Source organism: Cebidichthys violaceus, unplaced genomic scaffold (assembly GCF_023349555.1).
Source record: "Cebidichthys violaceus isolate CVI_PGR_0920_01 unplaced genomic scaffold, fCebVio1.0.p SCAF_12, whole genome shotgun sequence".
Taxonomy (NCBI): domain Eukaryota; kingdom Metazoa; phylum Chordata; class Actinopteri; order Perciformes; family Stichaeidae; genus Cebidichthys; species Cebidichthys violaceus.
In genome coordinates, this window is record NW_027176285.1 from 9,601,716 (window position 1) to 9,626,608 (window position 24,893).

General features: G+C 42.3%; 3 protein-coding genes across 4 annotated transcripts; all 3 read right to left on the bottom strand.

Moving 5' to 3' along the window:
* Positions 1-27: 27 nt before the first annotated feature.
* Positions 28-10,578, bottom strand: sapcd2 (suppressor APC domain containing 2). Of its 2 annotated transcripts, none has more exons than XM_068706248.1 (6): positions 9,573-10,578; positions 6,844-6,962; positions 2,830-2,976; positions 2,125-2,226; positions 1,679-1,786; positions 28-1,573 (listed from the first exon to the last, which is right to left on the bottom strand). In XM_068706248.1, the coding sequence occupies exons 1-6, from the start codon at positions 10,360-10,362 to the stop codon at positions 1,445-1,447; spliced, it is 1,395 nt and encodes a 464-aa protein (XP_068562349.1). In that variant the 5' UTR covers positions 10,363-10,578; the 3' UTR covers positions 28-1,444. The 2 variants fall into 2 exon arrangements, with proteins under 2 accessions (XP_068562349.1, XP_068562348.1); XM_068706247.1 differs by having other exon boundaries at positions 1,679-1,789.
* Positions 10,579-14,895: 4,317 nt separating this feature from the next.
* tmem141 (transmembrane protein 141) lies at positions 14,896-16,600 on the bottom strand. Its single transcript, XM_068705544.1, has 5 exons — positions 16,443-16,600; positions 16,235-16,301; positions 15,534-15,617; positions 15,341-15,454; positions 14,896-15,078 (listed from the first exon to the last, which is right to left on the bottom strand). Exons 1-5 carry the CDS (start codon positions 16,494-16,496, stop codon positions 15,017-15,019), a joined length of 381 nt encoding a protein of 126 aa, XP_068561645.1. The 5' UTR covers positions 16,497-16,600; the 3' UTR covers positions 14,896-15,016.
* A 4,266-nt stretch (positions 16,601-20,866) lies between these two features.
* On the bottom strand, positions 20,867-23,787 carry zmynd19 (zinc finger, MYND-type containing 19). The gene is made up of 6 exons (XM_068705546.1): positions 23,568-23,787; positions 22,004-22,063; positions 21,792-21,898; positions 21,421-21,561; positions 21,142-21,322; positions 20,867-21,036 (listed from the first exon to the last, which is right to left on the bottom strand). The coding sequence occupies exons 1-6, from the start codon at positions 23,616-23,618 to the stop codon at positions 20,893-20,895; spliced, it is 684 nt and encodes a 227-aa protein (XP_068561647.1). The 5' UTR covers positions 23,619-23,787; the 3' UTR covers positions 20,867-20,892.
* Between the last annotated feature and the right edge of the window lie 1,106 nt (positions 23,788-24,893).

The window sequence follows — 24,893 nt, forward strand, 5'->3', positions numbered from 1 at the left end:
AAAAACACATAGCAAGGAGCCACAGAATCACAGTCAACCTAGTTTGGTCATATTTATTGTTTTACATTTTTCTCTCTTTGAGTACTCTCAATAGAAAGCAGAAGGAAAAGAGTTTCACTCACACATCATGTAGTTTGAGCAGCAAGAAACATACAATCAAACAAGTGGGAAACATACATCAACAATATGTTATGTGCAGACATCCCAGCAGTACCATACAGATCCATTATAAAACTACACGTTTTTTTTGTATTCTACCGCCACCCACTAACTAAATAATCATCTTGTAAACTTTGTGGATGGCTGTTTGTACTGATCCCGGTAAAGAGGACAGACTGGGTTTTTACATTTTGTGCTAATCTCCAGGTTTCAAACAGAAAATCTCTTCAGAAGATAAATATTTTGGAGCTGAAAAGTACGACCCATGCAAAGAATCCACTGTAAACACATATAGGGGATGTAGCATTAGATAGCCAAAGTGATTTTCTTTTGTTTCTGATATGACATCAGAAGCTCTCCCAACCAAGGAGCTCTTGCTCCGACACATTCACCGTCTTCTGTTTCTTCCACAGCTCTCTTCTAAGTGCAAACTTCCTAACTTCTTTCATCCTTCTCTGCCTCTACAGCTCTTAGGCTGTCCTCCCATCTCTCTCTTTTTTTTCCAACCTTAAAAAATAAAAGTTCCTAAAAAGGTCTTAACATTAAACATGCTACCATAATATAAAACAGGTCCTTTCAGTAATTCTAGTCTCTCAGCATTTTAAATGAAACACTCTATAAACCCAGGAAGCTAATGTCAGGTAAACATATTATTTGACATTAACAGGAAGGAGATACTGAATAACATGAGCAAGGTGTATCTTAATATCATTAAGATCAAAGTACCAAACTAAAACGTATGTAATGGATAGGTCACAGCAAGCAGATGTAGCTGATGATTTGTTTTCATATTAAACTGTGAGATATGGCATTTTATTCCAACAGAAACCAACCCCCCCCCCACGAAGTTAAAGTTCATCTTTTTCATGTTGCCTGTCAACAGCTGAAGTAAAAAAACAACAGTCTTTTGGGAGTGGAGATCTTGCAGATGCTGTAATCCTGCAGGAATTGGAGTGATGGGATCTCATGAGAACCCTGCTGGTTTTGTTGATAGTGTCTTTTCAGCTTATTTGGAGTGCTTGTGCAGGAAACGTAAAAAGGCAGCAAGTAAAAGACTCTCGGGTCAAGTCACCTCTAGGTAGTGCGTGGTTTGGTTTGGGGTGAAGTGGTCACATGCTGCAGTCGAGGGTGTTGGCGTGTCATGGCTAAAAGGTGCTACAAGTGTTGGTAAACAACAGTCGGCTTACAGTCTCATAAAAGTTTGCTCCAGACCAGCGTCATGATGATTACCAGCTGAAAAGGTTTCTCTAACATTGGAAAGGTGTTGGGTGGAGTGTAGTTGTTTTCAGATGAAGGTGGAGTCCATGGTGCTGGTGTCTTGCACACTGCGGGCTCGAGCCTCAAAAAGCTGTTTTATCAACGCCGACTTCTCCTGCTCCAGCTGGGCGATCCGCTCGCTCCTCTCTGTCACCTCCTTCATGTAAAGAAGGAAAATATATGAAGTGAGTGACTTAAAAAACAGCAGTACTGACTGGCTGCTATTAGGGACCTCTGTCTGTTAATGCAGACTGTGTCGAACCTGAGTGAGAAGTCGGTTCTGGTCCTTCAGTCTCTGGATGGCTTGGGGAGGAGCTGGACCCGGAGGCTGGGAGTTAGCTGCTGTCTGAGCAGAGCTGGAAGGAAATGACTGCTGGGAAACAAAGAGGGACCAGTCTTAAAGGGAAAGTGTCATCATGTCTAGAATATGCAACTTCCCATAACTTGGTGCAGAGAGGAATTTCCCTGAATTGAATTGAATATTCACACCATGACTCAAATTTCCACAAAACAAATGTTTTGTTTATGGCTAAGAAATGTCTGAATTTTGATGTTGCCTAAAGCCATGCTAGCAGCGCTATGGCTATACTTAGGCACAGCGGTACCATCCATATGATAATTCATACATTATATTTAGACTGCAAGAAATTGAGAAATTCTTGAAAATGACATAAATATGCAAAGGTAAATGGGGCAGGCAACACTCACAATTCCAGAGGAGGAAATAAGGTCATTTAGGCAGCGGTTGACTTCTTGCAATTTGGGTATTAGAACATTCATGCGACTCTGATTGGCTTCTGTGAAGAAATCCTGAGAGGAGAGAACATAAAAGACAATTTAAATACAATTCAAGACAGTAGCAAAAGCATAAAAGCGAGGCGACACGGAGGGATGATGGCTTAACCAACCAAATACAAACTTTAGTAAAAGGACGTTGATTTAAAGAAGTTAATGAGCAGGATACTCTGAGGAAGAACAGTGCCAAATAATGTTTCCAATATAAGCAAAACCATGATATTACTGAGGCTACTGTGGGAAGAAAAATGTCTGCCTCTTCCTCTACCACAAGGTATTTTACCCTGTTTGACTACTGAACAATGAATTTTAAAAAAGCTGAAAAAAGAAGACCATTTTCCAATCTGTGGGACTGACCCCAAAATCTAATACTTAGTGTTTATGTTTAGGTCAAATCATAAATCTCTGCCAAGACACTTCTAGTTCGTAAATGATTATTTTTATGTTCAAAAGTTTGTATTTTGAAAAAAGACAGAAGTTCAACAGCTATGAATCTTTATTACATATGTGCTGGAAATATATCTTTTCATGATAAGATATTTGTACTTTTGTCATCCATATCGATTCAAACTAAACAGGATGTATCTAACACTTTAAACAGTCTGTGTTTGAACCGACCGTGGAGTGGGAGCTCTGGCCGACCTGCCGCTGTCTCTCTGTGACGTTGTGGATTTGGCCCTGGTACCAGTCGCGGGCCCGCTCCACCACCTCCAGGCCCGCCAGCAGAGAGTCCTTCTCCTGCTCCAGCTCTTTCATTTGCTTCAACTGTGCGAGTTGAAAGTTAAAAAGGAGGGTACGTTGTTGGAAAGTAAAAAAAAAAAAAACGGAGGGGGACAGGAAAGAGGTAGAAGAGGAGAGAGAGAGAAACACAACGTGATTAGGAACAGACAAAAACAAACCTGCCTGAAGTCACACAGAGACAGAAAACATTTAATTTTTATATTCCCCAAGCCATCACTAAGAGAGCTTTCAGGTCGACGCCAAGACTAAATCTAATTGTTATTATTATTTCTGGCTGCCAGCAGCCTGCATGGTAGACAAACTCCCATCTTTTCACAAGGGCATCTGCAGCAAACTCTTTTGTGCTGGCGGAGACAATGGCGCCGCACCAATTGTGCCGGACTCTCTCCCATCCCGAACACTGTTTAGAGGAGCAATCAGTCCGGCGGCATGGCAACAGCGCAGCTACCTAAGAATGGGGGTAAACAGCACTTCAGCTATGGCCACCCCAGTGTGTGTGTGTGTGTGTGTGTGTGTGTGTGTGTGTGTGTGTGTGTGTGTGTGTGTGTGTGTGTGTGTGTGTGTGTGTGTGTGTGTGTGTGAGAAAGGGAAAGAGAAAGAAAGATGTGTGTGTGTGTGTGTGTGTGTGTGTGTGTGTGTGTGTGTGTGTGTGTGTGTGTGTGTGTGTGTGTGTGTGTGTGTGTGTGTGTGTGTGTGTTCACCCCAGCAAGGCTGCATTGAGTTGTGCTGACCAGGCTGTCCATGCAGCACACTGCCACAGGCCTCATTGCTGGCATTCAGCCACCTGGTGTGTCAAGCTTTCTATCCACCCATCATGTCCCCTGTTGTAGCTCAGTACATTCCTCTGATCATCGCTCACCAGTGCTGTTTAAAACACAAAATACACAGCGATACGTGTTGCCAAAGTGGACTAAAACAGGACGAGGCATTTCAAGAGTCTAAAAATCAAACCCTGTTTAAAATATGTGTGCTCTTTCCTCAAAGACCCCAAAGTGAGAGTACACAGAGAGGAAAGGGGGGGGGGGGGGTCTAGAATGAAGCATGACCTGGTGTCAGGCTGCTTGAATGTGTGGTAGTCCACAAGCAGGAAAACCCACAGTTTAAAGAAAAAAAATAGAAAATCCACACAGAGAGGGAGCAGAACAACAAATGGCTGAAAGCGTATGGAAAGTATGTGTATGTATGTTTGTGTGCTGGCTGAGTGAGCAGGCATGAATACACACAACAACACACATACAATAACATGACACACGTTGCATAAGCTGTTGAGTTGAAAACACAAAGAAGAACACAACGGCCGGTCAACTACAAAGCACCATGAAACGGTGTGGTCTGAACCTTGAAGCTCTACAATGTATCTGCAGATCAGTGGCAATATACAAATCCACAAGTCCCCGAAACAAAGACGTTTAGAGCTGCAGCTATTACTATTTACATGCATTCATCTGTCCAGGATTTTTCTGATTAATAGATTAATTGTTATTGACAGTATAAAAACCCAAATATATTCAGTTTAGCTTTATATTAGAAAAAGATCAAATCGGCAAAATGAAACCAGAATGTATTAGCATTTTCTTTCTTTATCAATGACTTATGTCAATTAATTCTGTCAATCAACTCCTTTCGGCTCTATCCAAAACCTGAAGCTCAACAAAACCACAACAGATTAGAGCTAACAAGACCCAAAGACCCTGAAAGAGGTTTTTTATTTTTCATAATTGATCTGTCAGTTACTTTTGAAATCTTAGGAAAACACTGAAACAAAATGCAGATCAAGTTCTTGGTTGATTTGTCTAACAAACCGTTCATAAGTCAAAGATATTCAATGACAATGATATAAAACAGAAAAGGTAACTCTAATTTGAGAAACTGTAACCACCACACACTTGGCATTTTTGCTTGGTAAATGGCTTTAAAAATGTAATTCTTGCAATCTATCAATTGATTAATCAGCTACTGGTGCTAGCACTAGTTCAAACTCTAAACCTCAACAATAACTCAGCGAGTTAGAGCCCAAAAGTCCCTAAAACTAGCCCAAATAGTTTATCCTTTTCAACACCGAACACCAAATCCCCTCAAAAGTCACAATTAAATATCAAAACAACCATCTTCAAATCATGAAATGCACTCATTACAAAACCATCTCAAAGACGGACTTAAATGTTCTATCCTCTACAACCATCTCTCCCTTTCCTTCTCCCTCTCTCGTCCGACTCACCCAGAAGAAAAAGTGCAGGGCCTTGCTGCTGTACAGGCTGCTGCTGAGGGGGATGAAGACGGTAGTGTAGGCAGCCAACACAGCTGTCCAGGCTGGGCCGGGCCGGCCGAGCGAGTCCTCTACTTCTATCAGGCCCCTGGGCCCGACCCGGCTCACTACCATCAGGGCAGTAGCGGGCCAAGGTGGCCTGGGTGGGAGGGCCAGGGGCAAGGGGGGAGGAGGAGAGGGGCAGGGAGGGAGTGAGAAGGAGGGGAGCCGATCAGTCAGCCTCTCCAGACACCCGAGGCCGGGTGGGGGGAGAAAGAGACGGAGACGGCGACACAAACAGGGAGAGAAAGAGGGAGAGGAGGCGAGCTGGAGAAAGTGAGAAATGGTGAGGCAGAGGGAGAGAGACGAAGAGTGAAGGGAGGCATGAGCTCCCGACTGGAGGGTGGGAGGGGCAGTGTGAGGGGGAGGCAGACAGGAGAGGGATGGGAGGGGAATGTAGGGGCCAATAGAGAGTGAACTGGAGAAGAGCCTCTACTAGAAAACCTTTTCCTGGAAATCTCATGCTTCCACTGGTTACTTTTCCATATACAGAAAATATTTTCTGACATATCTTTAAAATCCTCAGTCCCTCTCATATCCAATCACACTGAAACTCATCAAAGATTTAGTCCAAGCAGACCCGGGTCTCTGTGAAAGTCTGTTACTGATCCTCTCATCTTTTACTCAACTAAACAGTACAATGATGATAATAGATATTAAAGATACATCATTTAAAATGTGTCATGTTTAACCTGTTCAGCTGAAAACTATGAAAACTCTACCCTACAACATCTTCCTGAGTTACTCACTTATTAATGTTACACCTTTCGGTTTTTATCAACTGGTGCAAAGGTACGGCAATTAAAGACTATTTTCATTACAGATTGGTCTAGGAAATGAAAAAAATACCCATCCTAATTTTCAGAGCTAAAGGTGACATTTAAATTGTGCGTTTTGTCCAACCAACATTACAATAGCCAAATATATTAAATGTATCATTATATAAGTCAAAGAAAAGCAGCAAATTCTTAAATTTGAGAAGCAGAAACCAGCCATTTTTCCTTGCAAAATGATTGAACTACACCACACGGTGTTGAAATGTTATGTTATAAACCAAACGTGTAAAGACGCTTTCTAAGCTGCAGTCATTTTTTGATATCAAAATCGCTGACTTTGGTCTCTTATCGTCAAACCTTCACTGAGATATTCCAAAGAGACAACTAGTGATGTGCAGGTTTATTAAGTTTGCAGGGACTGCGGTTTTACCAGTGAAGACCAGAGGTTTTTTGGGGTTTTTTTTTTTTAATGAAGTGATATTTTTGAAGAAGCTGGTTTGAAATGGCAGTGGTGCAGCTGTCTAACAGGGTTCGTCACAGGTAAATAGAAACTGGGTGGAGCCACAGAAGACCCATGTATGAGTAATGTCGACCCATGACCTGGTTCAACCAGTTATTAATGAAAAAGTGTAACCATGTACATTACTGACATTCAGAACTGTTTCTAACTGAAACATGAGTGAGACTATGGCCCAGGCGTGGCTCTTTTTATATAAACCTTTAAGACGGTGTGTGTGTGTGTGTGTGTGTGTGTGTGTGTGTGTGTGTGTGTGTGTGTGTGTGTGTGTGTGTGTGTGTGTGTGTACCAACCATTCCATAATCCACGCCGTTGGTTATGGTATGCCGCCTCTGCTCTTCCCGACTCCGCCCATGGCGCCTGGAGCCGCCAGTAAATCCGGTTGCTGATTCACTCTGAGATCTTGGTAAACCTGATTTCACAACATCACAGATTTAATAAATTTCAACACTGCTGTCTTGGTATGCACTGTGTAATAACTGCAGTTTTACATTACAGTGATATTTTATGAAAACATGTGAAAGTATGACACTCTAATCATTTAGTCAATTCAAAATGTACAACTTTACGAGTTAAGAGGCAGCGTTTTTACACAATGGTTATATCATATACTTTATGTAGTATTATGTATTTTCCCTTCTCCGGAGGGAAACACTCAAATTGTATCGCCTCACAAAGGGTTCCAGATTCAGCAAAATCCAGGTGAGTCTGAAAATTCTTAACGGTCCATCACATAAGCTAAAAGAAATATATATAAATTAGATTTATTAGAAGAATAAGTGTCTTGTTTTGTACACTGCAGATGAAACATTAATTTGGCCTGATGAGGCATTGGAGTTACCCATGTACGCCACAGGAGGGAGCTGTACTCTGCCAATGTGTCTGGAAGCTGAACTCAATCATGGTCCCTTGTTAAATGACTTGACTGAGGAAGAATTCAGTGGAGCAGACAGAAATATGTTAGGTATCTGAGCTTAAACATACCGTTGAGAGAACATCTCTGAAAGCTCAGCCTACTTCAATTAAAGGAAGTCCTTTCATCAGTAGGTAGTAATACCACTTTTTGGCTGCCATAAGGTGTGAATGTTTGCTTTGTTGTGATAAAGAGAAAGACTTCTGTTCACTTTAGCAAACCACATCTGCCAACGAAGATCATGCGATATGATAGAGAGCTCCAAAACATAGACCTAATGTTGAAATTGCTTTGTGAGCTGCGGTTTCCAAACTCAAGAACGAACTTTGAAACCCAACTAAGTTATTCCAAAGATAACATATGAAAGGATTTCTCTGCCCGATTCCCCTTAAACTTGCATTAAATCTCTGCTCCGTTTTTGACGTGTTTTGGAGGATTTCCGATCATACCACAGCTAAAAAGTCGTGCAGCTCTGATGAAGTGGAGTGTGAGAGTGGCGGGACTTTGCGGTGATGTCCAGGGTGTTGGGGAGGATTTCACCGCTGCCGTGATTCAGTGAGCCCAGGACTTTCTGCTGTAATCTGGTCTAATCCAACAGGGTTTGGCTGCATGTGAGAGATTACGGCACGGACGCTGCTGGTCTGCCGGTGGACACCCGAACAAAGTAAGTGGACATAACATTACACGCACATGTGATTTTTGGACATCAATATGCTGCTATAACAGCCTCTGCTCCTCTGGAAAAGCTTTCCAAAAGATTTTAGAAGGTGGCTGCAGGGATTTGCTCCCTTTAGCCACAAGAGCAACTGAAGTTTGGTGATTCATCCAAACTCAGAAAGCCTTCATTTCATGGACCTCGCTTTCTGCACGTCATCGTATCATTGCATATTTTAGCATTAAGATTTCCCTATATTTGAACTAACAAGAAAAGTACACAAAAGTATGTGACTTTTCGGCCATATGGCGTATCTGTCCATCTATCTATTTTAGCAAAACCACTGTACTAGTGCAGCGAGTGGTGTAAGCAGTGAAAAGCCCAGAGGGCTCGACAGAGAGAGAGTGCGAGTGTCACTCTTATAGCTCCAGACAGGCCTGGCTTTACAGAGATCAGGCAAACTCGGACAGACTAGCTGTGTGCGTGTGCGTGTGCGTGTGCGTGTGAGTGTGAGAGAGAGAGAGAGAGAGAGAGAGAGCATGTGAACTAACTGTTGTATGATTGTGAGAGGAAGAGGAACAAACGTGAGTTTGTGTGAGAGTGAGAGCCTGTATGAACAAGATAATGAGCAGGCAAACTGTGAATGTCTCAGCAGCAGCTCCTCCAACCTACATCCATCTCACCAGGGAAGAACTGTGCAAATGAACACGCAAACAAATGACCATCACCCGTTCCCCAGTCAGAGGGGCCACGGCAGGGATGACTGTGGCCCCTCCACAAGTTAAAACCCTCAAGATAGATAAACTGCTGTGGGAATTTCTGACACGACCTCTGACCTGACCTGGGGTTAACAACGGCAATTACTCAACTAGCCACCCATAAACAGCCCTTAAACGGGGCCTGTTTAAGCTGTGACATAACACTGTTTTTGACCCTTCTATAATGCAGATGTGCTGTTTTCTTTTTCACATCATATCAATTGAATATCTTTGACTTTTGGACAGTCGGTCAGACAAAACATACATTTAAAGACCTCATCTTGGGCCTTCGTGATGGGTATTTTTTCAATAGAAAAAATAACTAACAGATAAAAACAAAACAAAATCTCTGCAGATGCAGATCCAACTGCATGACAGCAACAGCTTGCTTGAGCTGTTGATTGGCAGATGAGGTTTGTAGAGAGTGTGTGTGTGTGTGTGTGTGTGTGTGTGTGTGTGTGTGTGTGTGTGTGTGTTGATTTTGACGGACAGGGGTTTAACTTATTGACATAAGTCTTCCATGAACTCAGTAAACTGTCCATAAACCCCCTCTCTCTCTCTCACACACACACACACACACACACACACACACACACACACACACACACACACACACACACACACACACATACACACATACACATACACATACACACACACACACCTATTTACATGGGCTTTCATGGCACCACTTACTTGGTCCTTGGAGCTGCGGTGACTCCAGAGCCAGTGACTCAATGGACCTGACCCGGCTCTGATGGGGCTGTGTGGGTTTGGTGGCATGTCCCGGGTCGGCCCGGTAGCACCCGACCCCCGGAGCGACGGGATTCTGCTCCACACTCCGCCCGGACCTCTCGAAGCCCGAGCCGTACCGCACCGGCCCACACGCGGGGTACACGGGCCCCTCCTCCGGCCTGCCGCGGCTCTGCAGGGAGGACGCCCGGTGCTGCAGCGTGTTGGTCACGTTGCTCGGCCCCAGCGGACGGACCTTGTTCTCGACCCGTGTCCCAACGCTGCATGTGGACAGCGGGGCGGGTTTCTGGGGCTGCTTCGGTGCCTGCTGTGGGTACACGGCAGCCTGAGCCCTGAAGTGCGCGCTGTGCTCCGGGTTGAGCATGGAGTAGCGCAGCCCCGCGACGAACCGCTCAAAGGTGAGGCAGCCATGCGGCGGGGTGACCCTCCGGAGGCAGCCCAGCACCCCGCCGGGCAGATCCCGGGTGTCTGCCCCCTGCCAGCGGCTCTCGATCTCCGAGATGTGGACATAGCCCCGTCCACCATCATCCAGAATGTCAAACAGGGTCCTCAGGCTGTGCAGGAAGGCTTTGGGCAGGCCATCTGTTGAGTACTCCGTCTCCTTTGGGTGCATTTTGGCAGGTTTAAAGCCCTCCGCGTTGCCTTGAAACACTTCTTTTCTCGGTCCAACTCGGCTGTAAATCGTCGACGTCCCGTTCAACTTGCAGCCCTGATCGGTCGCTATCAAAGCCATGAATGCAATGATAATCTCTAACGACTAATCAATCAAAAACACACCAAAACAAGTTGGCTAACTTTATATAAACAAACAGCCGAACATACAGAATAATACATCTAATACTTGCTTTACTTAGCAGCGGAATGCATCGCCTAATAAAGCCTTTTAGCCTAAAATATTCCCTATATCGAACCGTTTTGGCTGCCCACCTTCCCGTCGAAACTCCGCTGCTCTGTGATCCATACTTTCCTTTTTCTAGCGAGGACCGCCCTTCAAACGGCTGTGCGTTACCGTTCCGGGACCAGCCATTGGCCGCGGTGTGCACGAGCTCGTCGCTCATTGGTGCAGGCCCGAGGTAGGCTCCAGTTTGAGTTGTGCTTTTGTTATTACTAATGCTGAGACGTTACTCATAAAGCCTGGATATTATTACCCCCCCCCCCCTCCATATAATCACAAAGAGCTGGATAAACTATCACCTTACAGCCCCACACGCAGCCTCAAAGGGGAACAGACTCCCTTTGTTTCACATAATTCAAAAACATTCAACTTTGGATGGAATGTACATCATTTTAATGAGTAAACAGTTCACCCATTTATGTTGATTATAAGTCTCCAAATCTACCATTATTGTTCAATGTAAAATCACTGTTCAATATTGTAATTTTACAGAAGCAGTGATTTGATGGCTTATCTTACATTTACCTATAATTGACTGTAAAAATGTAAACTGTCGAATATTTTACAATACTTCTTTTATTGACAATACTTTATTTAGCATTTCCAGCTCCAAGTTTATTTAGCCTAAGAAGTAGAAGAATTTTCTCAACCCACAAAGAAACACTTAATCCTTCTGTTTATCAGAAAAAAATGCCAACCAACTAAAGGAAAGGGCATGGAAAACTATAATCTAACTAAAGCAGTCTGACAAGTGAAGTAGAAAGTGTAATACCTCAAATCTGTACTTGTATGTTACAGTACTTGAGTTTATGTACTTAGTTTCCACCAATGACCCCGTGTCTGAATAAAACTGACCGTTTAATACCTCTCCGGCAAAAAAATATGAACCAAAAGGTCAGCAAATACAGAATTTACTGAGCAGCTGTTCTGTCAAGTATCGATGTGAAATTTCTAATGAGTGCATTACTGTACAGACATCCTTGCTTTTAAGCCTATTATCGTTCATAATCTGCTCCTAAAATTCAAAATAATCTTATTTTCCATACACAAGTTACTTGCTTGTATGCATTTTTAAAGTAACCACTGATTGGATTTGGTTACACTAAACACAAGCCCCAACCCCCAAATCATGCTACTATGACAATGACGATATATAATCCTATCTAAATAAGGTGTGAACTGTGTTTCTTCCTCCCTCCAAAGACCCTTTCATCATCGGCTTTGATACGAATCACTGTGATCTATATGAAGGTTTTCTCTCAGTCAGGCAGGAATGCTGCATTCCACATCCCTGCACACGACTCAAATCCAACTTTCATTGAGTCAAAACACATCGCAAACCATTTCAGGGACTCTTCTGTTTTTTTTTCTCCGGGGGATGAGTCACGCGAGAGAAACTCTCTGTCCCTGCACAGACCCATGTTTATCCCGGACCTGCCCAGACTTGAGCTCTCATCTCGTCTTCATTTGTGAAACCTTTAGCGGTGATTAATGTTGAAGCTGCTGTCACACTCTCACAAAGGAATCCCTGTGATTTACCAACTGCCTGATGCATATCATTCAGTTCTTTTTTTTCCTGTCAGACCAGGTGTTGAATCACACATTTCCTCCTACTATGTGCACTTTACATTCTTCCATATGAGAGGCTGAAAGAGAGGACACACAATCAATAAATCCCCTCACAACATATCCTGTCGCCCTCCCTCTGACAGTCAATCACACACCAGTTGTTGTTGTTAACACATCAATTTGTGGGCATTGATTGTGACTCTAGGCTGAAGAGAAGGTCCAAATAGATCAGATGTTCAAATACTCAATAGTAGTGTTTCACAGTAGAGGTACACGGTGGGGATGAGATAATTTTTTTTGTAAATGGTCTATTTTTTATTTTTTTTTCCCAGGCTTTGTTGTTATATAACCGACAAAAGACAGAAAGTGAAAGAAAGCGGAGGAAGAGACACACTCACTGTCCAGTTACAGTGATCACTTGACTCGCAGGGTCAGACAACTGAGCACTCGCTCCTGCTCTCCTCATCTCTGTTTCTCATGTTGTCATGCACTGCTGCCAAACACACACACACACACACACACACACACACACACACACACACACACACACACACACACACACACACACACACACACACACACTTTACAAGCCATGCCAGTGAGTCCAAGCGTGCCAAAAGGCCAGTCCATATACTGCTGTTTGTTTCAATTATTGGACATGTACAGATCCTCAGCTCCGCTGGACAGTCACGTCTCTCATGTAACACACACACACACACACACACACACACACACACACACACACACACACACACACACACACATTCTTTTCCCTCATTATCTCCTGTTCTCTGCAGTCTTTTCCTTCAGCAGCATCAGTGTGCATGTGACAATGGATTTGAGAGCTTATTCAATTCATGAAGTCTGTTCTTTTTTTTTTTGCTTTTTTGGGGGGATGAAGAACGACAGAAAGAATTCAAAACATTCAAATCTTGGATGTGTTGAATCAGATTTGAATTACAGTGCGAGGACGAGAGAGAGAGGAAGAGAGTGGTGGTGGAATCAGGCTGCACAAAGAAGGAAGAAAAGATGAACATTGAAGCAAAGCTAAATTCTTATCTTCCCTTATTCAGATTGCTTAAGCAACATTTTTCTGTTACAAACACTGTAAAAAAAAAAAGTTTCCCGATATGAGCTGCTGTTCTCAGAGTTAGTGAACTTTCTTTAGCTCTCAGTGAATCAAGGTCCTGGACTTTGGTCGATTCATTCACTCGAGGTGTTAAAGCCTGAAAGACTCAATTGTTTCAATGGGTTGCACTGCATGGTGCAGAATTTATGTTGCTAACACCTCATTGTACAAACTAGTTCAGCTATGCAAATAAACTGGAGGGACAGAGTAGTTTAAAAGAAAAGTCAAATGTAATTATGAGCACTTTACAGCCATTTTCAGGCCTTCTGCAGGCGAACTCTGGCTGCAGTTTTAAGGCGCAATAAAGACTGTCCACTGATCCTGAATGTCTCGACAGGCCTCTACTCAATATTCAACCATGTGTAATCACTTACAGTTGATAATGTCTGTCTTTGTGAAGTGAATGCTGCACCTGGATAAACTCATACTTCAGTGTTTCTGCATCTTTTATCTGATGTAGGGATAGCAGTTTAGAATCAAACTTCTATCTTGCCTTTGATTCAACAGGCATGAACAAATGGTATGTACTGCATGTGTGTTAAATAAAGATATTTCCATCTTTGACATATGTTGTGGTATTTCTACTTTGCATTTATGATAGTTTTGGGTTAAAGGTGCTGGGTACTTCTCTTCCAGGGTACATTGTCCTTTTTTGCCCTCTGTGTTTGTTAAAAACATGAACATGTGGGTGTCTTTGTCTGTGGACGAGAGGAGGATTGATCAGTCTTGTGTTATCTATATATCGGCATTATTGACAAAATATATCACACGCCTATTCAACACTTTTGGCCCAAGCAACATAAAGTGCATTCAAATTTAAAAGGAACAAGATATAGATGTCTAAATTACTAATACAGTACATATATAGTCCGTCAATATATATATATTTTTTTTTTTAATTGTATTGTTTACTTTTGAGCAATAAAAAAAAATGAAGTGTGTTTTTGTGGACTTTAGAAAGGCAAACCTCATTCAATTTATAAGATGGCAGCCTTTAGCAGGATGGAAGAGCTAAAATTCCTCGCTCTTCTCTTCCTGATTGAAACATGTCACATTTACAACTCCGAAATTCTTTCTTACGTTTACCTAAATCCAGTGAAAATGTCTTTCTAAAGCTGCAAACACTGCCCCTGTTCGTTACAGCATCACTGCACTGAAGACCGATGGATTGAACAAGCAGTGTCTTCAGGCAACAAACGTAAAGATTGAATGTGGATCACACTGCTAAGCACCCTAAGCATTTCATCCATTTGAAATGATGAATCATTCCATGATGATGTGCTCTCTGTAGTCCAAGGCAAGCATGATTAAAATGATCAATGTGTAATTTAGAAAATCCGCTTTAACTGGTTTGGTTGACCAACCAGTAACTACAACCCCATGAGGTATACAGTGACAACTAGTGTCTGGTTTTGGTAGAGCAGTGTTAATTCAGTTGCATGTCAAACAAACACATCCGAATAATAATACCGGCTCACAAGCTTAACATGGGATTCCTCCTAAAAACCCAAACTAATTCCTGATCTCTGGTTTGGGAAACTCGTCTGTTTATCCACACAGTAATGCTGTTATGAAATGCAAAAAGCTCCTCAAACTCTGAAACTGGAAAAGAAATGACTTCATTCATGTGGTGTATTGCAGAAATAAAGGTGAATAAAAATCAAACACTGGAATGCAATTAAATACAGAATGTACTATCGCACATCCAGCACTCTTTAGTCAACACATCAACTGAATATCTGGAGCATTTTCTCAAAAAGGTGTGGTTAAATACAAGTTTGTTTAAAACTATGTTCACTCCATCACGTCGCCATATTTTGTCTTGTCAGTTCCTTCTGGTACCTCAGGTTTGGACACTGAAAGACAGAGACATACAGCATTAAAGTCTGCAAACTGTCCTCATTTGGTTCATGACTGAGCTGGCACATAAATCTGTTGAGAGTACTGAGGCCAGGACAAAAAAAAAATGTATTTACTTCTATAAAACAACTGTTGCTTCTCCAATTTAAATAAAATCAAAGAAGACAGTTACTACCACAAACACGTCCACGTTTCACTACTTTCCAGGAGGAGCCATGAGGGACGGCGAGCAGGTCTGCAGCCACACTTTGTACTCACCCTGAGGCGGCGGCGATCTTTCCGGGACGCTGCCCGTTTCCAGCAGCATCCAAAGGTCTGAGCATTTCTGCGTTTCCCAGCGAGTCACTGCATAACTTCCCACTGATGACACCACTGAGAGAGAGAGAGAGAGGACAGAGGTAAGCTGTTATGTGTGTCTCAACCTACTTAAAGCTGATGTTTCATTACTCACCTATTGAAATGAGTAGGTTCCACTGAAGAGGATAAGGAAGCTTCTTCTGGAGAACCTTCTGAAGAGCAAATAAACTACCAGCGCCTGTAAAAAGCAACACAAGTAGCAGCCATGACAATACCTGTTGCAGGTCGATATGTGAAATCACAGATCACTGTGTGAAGTCCATCATGTTCATTGACTTCACTGCAATAGAAGCCAAACTGAGCCGTCATTTTCAGCTGGCAGCCTTGTGTATTTTCCACAAATGGATTACAAATGAAGCATATGAAGCTTAAATTATCTTATAGCTATTATAATAATACAACCGTCATCACTGTGTGTGTTGAGTTCAGTGTGCACCGTGCATTGAAAATATCCTACTTTATTGATACTAGAAACATTTTCAGAATATAGCTCCATCCTGTGGTATACATTGGTCATAATGATATTTTTTTGTCTAGTTTTGTTGGTCTTCTTACTTCTTAATTGGTGCTTATCTACAGACATGTAGGAATTTAGCTCATGTAAAATGTATAATAGATTTAATAAACGTATAATAGATTTGCTTGTGATTGGTATTAGTGTTGCGATTTAAGTGTAAAAATATGGGTAATCCAACATGATGTATTCTTTTTGAAATGTCTGATAGTTCAGTGATGCTAACAATAGAAATGACAATACAGTGTATTTTCTAGTGTGTATAATTACACATCTCTTACCAAGTATAAAGGTCCCTGTCCCCTTCATGAAGGCGTGAGACTGACAGGCAGCATAACTCTGTAAACCCTGAAAGACAAAGTGGGAAAACAAACCACAACAGCTTTGACTACACTGTATACATACGTCTATGCGGTTCAATCAATTGACTGTCAGTGCCCTCCAGGGATCAGCAGGCTACAGTGGTGGAAGTAGAAACTAAATACTCACCGGGTGTTTTGCTGCCAGCGCATCGTCCACTTTGGTGAGACCGATGTTGACCATTTTGTTGTTGCAGTTGTAAGCAGGAGGTTAAAGCATTAGATGGAGAATAACATTAGCTCATGCTGCGACCGTGTTCATAACACTGTTATAAAACTTCCGTGTTGCAAACCAAGAAAATACACACAGAGGGAGACGAACAGCTGTTTGTATAAACACTAGCGACGCCTGACGGAGAGGAGGTGGTACTGCAGCGCCTCGACAATGAAAATAAAGACGGATTTAAACAGAAAAAAAACCTATATAATCTATAATTTAATTGGATCAAAGATAGATAAATAACTAAACAAATTCGCATAAAATAGAAATGACAATATATAATAACTAAACTACTACTAATTATTCTGACTAAAAATAAGGCTTAAGACTAAATATTAAGTTTGTAAAAGTTTGTTAAATAGCTCTGACCATGACAATATCACAACCCAAGAAAGTCAAACACTACAGTAAAGGTAGCAGTTGCATTTAAAGCAAGACATGTCTACTGTTGACTTCAACCAAAGAGTGACTTCTCTTCATAGCTCATTTTTAGAAGTCAATACATTTTTTTTTTTTATAACAACAATCACAAAGTTTAGGGGAAAAAGCATGTTTGTGTTACAGAAAAATGTATCCTGCCATCAATCCTCCTCCTTTGGGAGAGCCACTGGCCTCGACTATAAAAGCTGCTGTTTGTCTATTTAGATGGACAGAAATGAAATCCTGTCTGAAAATAATGTGCTGTTATAGTATGTTATATACACCAAAACTACCAACTACACAAGATTAATTTAGTGCTTCAATATTATCTTGCTCATCTTTGGTCACTAAATAAGGATATTTGTTATTTTGGTAACAATACATATAAAACGTTACCTACAGCAGTATTAGGTTCAAGGCTCAGTAAACAGATGAACGCATGGAAGTAGGTGCTTAAATAGGTCATCATTCTCTCCTGTCTTTATGTCTGTTACACTCCATGTTTGACTTCAGGCCTGCTGACCCCCGCGACCCCTCTGTTGAACTGTGACACCAGTGACTCCGAGGGTTCTGCTGGAGGCTGGACGTGAGCAGGAGGAAGAAGAAGACGCAGATGGAGAGAGGCGAACTACTGCTGAGACACAAGTAACAACACAGAGGCTTAAGTTACCTACCAGACATCTGTTACTTGTTACACAAGAGAAAGAAAAGATACGACTCCAGAGATACATCTGATAAAGCCAAAGAGCTGATGAAGGGATTAGTGTGTTTTTTAAAACACAGGGTAAAAAGAACAACAAATTCACTGCAAGTATTAAAGGTGGTTAGCACTGTGGGGTGAACACACAGCCATCTGGACTGGAAAGATTTCTCTCAGTGACGCCACCAGTCCACAAACCGGATGGTAAATCAGATTAAACAGGAGCAACATCAGCGTTCAAGTCTTTGAGAATAACATGTAACTCACTATCAAAGCAGAAGGGGGGTCGAAATTGAACAGCCTTTTCACTTGAATGTGGTTTGAGTATCAAAGTTCATGTAAAATCACATCACACAAAAATATATGGAAATAATTCGGGCTACAAATTATGATTATTTTCATTATCGATTTATCTTTTGATATTTTTGTTTTGAATAATTGTTTAACCTAATAAAAAGCAAGAAAACTGTAAAAAAAATAAATAAAAATAAACGGCACCATCACGGTCAAGATATTTAATTCACAATTATATAAAACGGAAAATAAAATTTGAGAAGCCTGAACCGCCAAAAAGTGTCTTGCTACATGACTTAAACAATTAATCTCTAATGAAAATGCTTTGGATTGATTCTCGACTGATCGTCAAAATGAGTTACCGGGCAATGAGCGGCTTTGGAGAATCTTCAAAATATTTGTAACATACTGCGTGTGAAAGTCCAGAGTCAGGGGACATACTGTATAATGAAAAATAACTGGTGGCAATTTCTTATTTAGCTTCCATTTAGACCAAAATGTATGAATTATTAACTTCTTACACAAGCAACCTCAAATCGAACGCAGTTTGAAATGATACAATATAAATAATACTCCACTCTTACATTTATCGTTATTAATCACAGTTTAAGGACTCCATAAGCTGACTCCAACGTATGAGGTTCATTTTATTTATTATCATTTTACATTGGAAAAGCAACGGTCAGTTATCCCCCCTCCTCCCCAAACTGTACTTCCATTCACATATTGTAGCTCTTTATTTCTAGGTGATTAATGTTTATATTCTTACAAAACAAAAAGATGTCAGACACGATCTGTACACTCCAAATCATCCAAATCACACCCCTCCCTTCAACCCTTCTAAGACAAATACAGAGAACACGGGGAGCCACATTTTTAGTGCAGTGTTGAAAACCTGTTCGCGCACACACATACAAAAAACAATCAACAAGTCGCATGTACAACTGTGAAATACATGCTATGTGTCTGGACTCCTCACCTAAGATACAAGAGGACACTAAGCAGGTGTGCGTTGTAGGTAATACAAGGAAGGCAGGTGATTGAGGATAAAGGTGACTCAGAACAATTTCACTTAGACTGCTGCGTCTTAGAAAACAAAAGCAGGAAATGGTTCAGTTCATAAAAACCACTCTCCAAATAAATCTACCAAAAAAGGTGTGTAAAAGGTAAAAGGGGGGGGGGGGGGGGGGAATTCAAGTTTTACACTCCAAGACATCTCTCGCGTGGAAGATTTTTAGTGACAATGACGGTGTGCAGTATTTTCATGGAAAACTGGAACACAGAGGAGGACTCGTTCATTCAGGGTAAGGAAAAAACAGAACAAGTAACAGGGTTGAAGTGTTCCGTTGTCCTCCCTGCCCCAAAAAAGAGGCAACATAAAAAAAAGGTCCCATATTGTCCACTTTGTTATTTTTTTTCTTCTGTTTAGAACATTTGCCTTCAAACATCACCAGGACAAAAAAACATGTTTCACAATTTAAATAAATATAGCTCCATTGATAGAATTTCTTCTTCAAAAAAAAAACAACAACCCTTAGAGCAAAACTCTCACGCAAGAAACTGAGCACTACCCCCCCCCCCCCCCGACCAGAACACACACGCATACCATAACCCTGCAGGTGCAAAAAAATACAGTTGAATAGACAGGTGTCTGCTAAAAAACAGCAAACTAAGACTGACTGGAGGGATTTAAACCAGTTGATACAGGAGTGCCAAAACTACAGGTCATAGTACTTTGGTAGAGATAATCATCAGACAAGATACGTTGTGTCTTGAGAACATGAAATATTGAGATCACAAGAAAGTTTCTTATACCGTGACCAACATAACACGCTTTGTTTATGAGCGATCATGACAAAATACTGGTATCACCAGGAACAGCTTTTTAAATAATAACAGGATTGTTTAAAAAGTGGTGATTAAAACATTGTACCTTGTCTCAAACAGCATAAGTCTGATCAAATTGGTAGAAAAATAAATTAACTCATGGGTCAAGAAAATGTCTCGGAAAAAAAATGTTAGCCTTTTATTTGGCAGCTATTTTATTATAGAACAGTGAACATATTTAACCCATCAATTTACGATTAAATATGAAATTTAAAACGGTGTAATATGGCCCCTTTAAGAAGAGAAAAGACATACATTAACCCGGCCTCATTTCAATGTCCTTCAGTACATAATGGCAGCACACACGCATACATACATACATACATACATACATACATACATACACACTCAATACTGGTAGTGTGATTCAATCAGTGAAATCAATTTTGATGCGTGTTGTGGTTGGCTGCGCGGGGAGGACGACAGGAAAGGGGAGGCGGCTAAGGTGTCGATGACCATGAAGACAGCGGCCGTGTGCAGAGAGGCCAGAGAGGGAGCGATACAGTGAAAAGGTCCGTGTCCCGTCGTACCAGTTGAACGACAAGGTACTGCAGCCCCCCCCAGGGGTCCGCCGTTTGCACAGACGTCACCACCACCAGCAGCCGGGTGGAGGAACTAAAGTGGATGACAACAACCGTCTATATCGTGGTCCAAAGAAGCTTGTCCAGTTCCGTCAACAAGACAACTTTTTTTCCCCCCCTCGCATACAAAACCATAGCAGCAGGTCGATCTCGAGGGTCTCCCCCCTCGAGAAAAATGACAAAAAAAATAATAATAATACCTTTCCCCTTCATCCAGCAAGCAAGCTATAGAGAGTTACCACTTCTGGAAAGTGGCAGATGTCTTTTTGCTTTATTCTCCTTCCCCTCCATCTTCTTACGCCCTGAATCTGTCCAACAATCAAGCAACCAACATTGTCCTCCATCGTTAGCCTCTTGTCAGCGATTCCCCCCCCTCCCCCCTCCCGCTGTTCCCCTCCCATAAGTCCAACCCTATCTCCCCCCCACCCCACCCCCCACTGTTCTCCCTCCTCCTCTCCCAGGCGAGGATGAAAGCAGATCATCGTTCGGGCTCCGACTCCAGAGCCAGCACCCGCTTGCGCTCGCGACACTGCTTCTTGTGGGCGGGCCAGTCCCTCTGCTGGCACTGGGAGCCACAGTAGCGCGCCACCTGGCAGCGGCCGCAGATGTTGAACTCCCGGAGCTGTTGAAAGACGAGGAACAAGGATCAACGTCTGGTAGAATTCATGAGGGGAATAAATGTTTATAAATGTAGCTTTTAAATCATGCAGGTTTCAACGGTACACACCCTCCTCTCAATGAGTGAACAGGGAGGATAATGACACTCGTAGTAGGTGCAGGAGCACTCCTCCTCCTCCACCAGCTCCCCGTTAGCGTTGTAGTAGCGTGTGCGGCTCAGCTCCAGATACTGCTCCTCCACAGGGTCGGCCGGTACCTGCTGGATGGCCAGCCAGTACAGAGACTGCTCTCTGGACAAGCAAGGGAATATGAATCAGATTGACTTTGCCGACACACAACACATACGACTTGTGCTTGTGCGGTGTTCAGCTCTTAGCTGTAGTCCTACCTCTGTTTGCTGGAAATCTCCTCCGGCTTGGGGCTCCAGCCCACTGGCACCAGTCGCAAGTTGTCTAGCCGGTTGTCCACCGTCACAGAGTTGATGTGTATGACTTGAAAACTGGGGGCAATGCCTCCTCTGTGCTTCTCCCTGTGCCAAGACAAAAGTATCATAAGTCAAGCAGCCTCTCACCAGTTACAAAACAACTGATTAGGATGCGACCCACTAATACAGATGTGTTAGCCAGACTGCTAGGCCAGCATGTTGGTCACTTCATTGTTTATTTCAACACTGTGATCTCATGAAAACTATACGCTCGCCTATGTCTTGAGCCCAGATGCTGCTTATTCCACACCCAATATGATTATCAGAGCACTTACCAGAGCAGCTCATGCAAAGGCCTTCCTGCCCACCGGCCTTTGCCGATGTCGAAAGCGTAGGCAAAGATCTTCGCCCCATTGCCATCCGCATCTACCTCCATGCGCGCCTGGAAGCAACATAATGTCATTTTTTTTTAACAAAAGGCATCTTCAGAAAAGTGGTATCAGCAATACTTCTCATAAACACAAAGTTGCAGTTCTTCATAGTTTACCTCAAATGCATAGTTTTCCACAAGCGGTATGTCTTGCTCATCAATCAGTGTGTATTTTGTCTGAAATGAGAGAATGGAAAAAGAATACTGTCATGTCAACAACCACGACACGTACAGGAGCAGCCATCTATTAAAAACGACCATTTTGGGAACATTTAAGAAACCAGAAAAAGGCAATGTGAGTGCAGGACCATATAAGATACCAAGTATTTCAAATCATCTTCAGGCATTCACAAAGAGCATTGTGAGTAGTTCAAAAGTGTATACTCAAGTTAAATCAATAAAAACAACCAGTAAATGATTAAAGACTTCAATCTTTGATCATTTATAGAATCATTTGATAACTTCTATAATAATAATATAATAATAACGTCTATCGCAGAATCACTTCCTGTTATTCAGCTGTCAAGAACTTTTGAGTTAAGTTACAAGACAGCATGGCAGCGTATTTATTAACTGTGTCCAACCTGAGGAATGAATCAGTCCCAAATTCACAAATAATAAGCACGTTATGATTCAAACCCATATTTGGGAGCTTGCCCTGCACATGACAGCTCCAGCAGACATAAACATCATCTTAACGTGTTTTGAACAAACCAAACTTTCATCAAAAGTGTAATCTCGAAACTCTTTTGTTAGTAGATCTTTCAAATATGCACGTGACAAGATAGCAACACAGCAGCTCCACGCTACACTGCGCGTGGCACACAACAGCACAGGGTGGTGTAGTCCACATACCTTAAAGGTCGTAACATGCAATGTGACACGTTGTCTCGACTGCCAGACTATTGTGTGGATCTCACCGGGTGCTGACATGATGTAAATAAGTTGTGTGTCACACTAGGAACACTGCCACCCAGCAGGTGGGCAACTGATTCAAACCAATGTGTCTGCACAGTCCATCCTGAGTGAGAGTGTCAAGCAGCCATTCTTTAACGTCGCATTAGTGTAACTCACTATAACTCTAACTTAAGCGTTACAAAAGACGCTGTTTTCGGCTACAGATGTGGAGCAGTGCGCTGTCCAGCCGGTGCTTTGTCACGTTGCACAAAAAGAATCAGTTGATGCATGGCAATGGCTTCCTCATTAGCAGACACTTCCACCGTGTAATCTAAATAACACAGCTAGCGTCGCACCGCTAACTGTACCACCGACCGTGAGAATGAGAGGTCCCACCCGTGGAAAAGAAAGACATTCGTCTTCTCCGTTTCAACCCGACACTATAAGCACCCGTGTGTTTACTTTTGTGGCTCTATTCCGCCGTTTAACGTAACAGCTAACGTGACCCGCTACATGCTAGTTAGCGTTAGCTTCACAGCGAGACTGTGGTGGCGGCGGAGGTACAGAGAACCAGTCTGGCTCGGCCGGCTTCTCTAATCCGTTCAAATGCAGTTAAAAACGGGAAAGACGCGCCACTCCTGCATCGGCTAACGGGTTGATAACCATAAAAGCTGTTGACTAGCAACGACTCGACACCGCAAAAAAACCCATTTCCCATCGCCTTTTTGTGGTCCCTCGCGGGCCCTCCCCCGGCCGCACATGGCAGTCCTGGGATCCTGCTCACCTTCCCGGCCACACGGCCGAGCCGCACGATCCCGAGCTTGAAATCCGACATCAGGAAGGACGAGGTGGTGGTGGTGACAGAGAGAGGGATCCAACCTGAGCTGTATTCAGCCCCTCAGCACCCACTGCGATGCCAGTTTTGGGTTTGGTTTGTTCGCCTTGGACTCCGAGTCTCTCCGGCAGCACCTCGGTGACACACACACCGCTGCTGGCGCAGGAAAGCCGAGCTGTCTGCTGGGGGGGCGAGGCGGGACGAGCCGCTAATCGGACCATCCAATCAAACGTGACGCTACGGGTTTTTACTAACGCGAGGCGTCCTATCGTGTTGTCAAATAGAAAACGACTATTTGTTCAACGACCGCCTGTTTCTGTTATTACGTCATTAAACTCTCATGACCACTTCCAGACATTTTCGCGCGAAATGTTTGATCGCAAGGCTTTTATTATGGATGTATGAAGAGAGCTGAGTACTGCTGGATTTACCTGTTAATTTAATATTATTCTATTTCATTGTATGTATTGTGCATTTTTATGCTCAATATTATTTATTTTTTACTCTGTTACTTTGATTGCTTCCATACTTACCTGTGTCATAATGCTGCTGTAGCGACCACATTTCTCCTTGTGGGATTAATAAAGTATCTATCTATCTATCTATCTATCTATCTATCTATCTATCTATCTATCTATCTATCTATCTACCTCAGTAGCCTTAAAGCACTTCTCTTCATAGGCCAGCATCTTAAAAGACTAGAAATGTTTTGTTTTTTTGCATGACGTCGTTGTAATATAAAGTCAATGGGTCGTGCAGAAATTATGAAAATAATGTTTAATAATAATGTTTGCTGCGAAATTGAAGGCTTAATGAAGCATGACCATTGAGTATTGTGTGCTGTACATCAGTATGGCAATCTTGCACTTGCTGCAGAAGCACAAATAAAAGATTAAGGATAGAAATATACATCAATAACAGTTTCAAATTTAATCACAGGTAATAAGTACATTTAGATAAAGCCCTTTTCTGTCCTTTTTATGTACTTGATGATGATATTCTATTGTGTAGTTTGTTTGTGAGTCAATTATTTATTTATTACGGTTAACATTCAGCATGTTTGCACATCTACAGTGTCTGTTTAAAATACTAACAAGTTTAAAGACAAGGAAATATTGATTTGGGGAAAGATTGACATTTTTAAATATCAGATGCAGAAGTCAGTCCTTTTTTGAGTATGTATTCTACTTAAATTTTACTTTGAGTTTTGTATTGCCAGTACTAATTATCCTGTCGAACTACCTGGCATTTCTATTAATTTAAAGGGATGTACCA

What these genes read in the sequence shown, in the direction of transcription:
- sapcd2 (XM_068706247.1), bottom strand. Translation starts at nt 10,362, where the DNA reads ATGGCTTTGATAGCGACCGATCAGGGCTGCAAGTTGAACGGGACGTCG. An exon ending in ACGGCGTGGATTATGGAATG is followed by an intron (nt 2,977 to 6,843) that starts GTTGGTACACAC and finishes CAACTCGCACAG; the next exon opens with TTGAAGCAAATGAAAGAGCT. An exon ending in TTATTTCCTCCTCTGGAATT is followed by an intron (nt 1,790 to 2,124) that starts GTGAGTGTTGCC and finishes TTTGTTTCCCAG; the next exon opens with CAGTCATTTCCTTCCAGCTC.
- zmynd19 (XM_068705546.1), bottom strand. Translation starts at nt 23,618, where the DNA reads ATGTCGGATTTCAAGCTCGGGATCGTGCGGCTCGGCCGTGTGGCCGGG. An exon ending in TGGAAAACTATGCATTTGAG is followed by an intron (nt 21,899 to 22,003) that starts GTAAACTATGAA and finishes TGTTGCTTCCAG; the next exon opens with GCGCGCATGGAGGTAGATGC. An exon ending in GAGATTTCCAGCAAACAGAG is followed by an intron (nt 21,323 to 21,420) that starts GTAGGACTACAG and finishes TTGCTTGTCCAG; the next exon opens with AGAGCAGTCTCTGTACTGGC.
- tmem141 (XM_068705544.1), bottom strand. Translation starts at nt 16,496, where the DNA reads ATGGTCAACATCGGTCTCACCAAAGTGGACGATGCGCTGGCAGCAAAA. An exon ending in CGCTGGCAGCAAAACACCCG is followed by an intron (nt 16,302 to 16,442) that starts GTGAGTATTTAG and finishes TTTGTCTTTCAG; the next exon opens with GGTTTACAGAGTTATGCTGC. An exon ending in AAGATCGCCGCCGCCTCAGG is followed by an intron (nt 15,079 to 15,340) that starts GTGAGTACAAAG and finishes TCTGTCTTTCAG; the next exon opens with TGTCCAAACCTGAGGTACCA.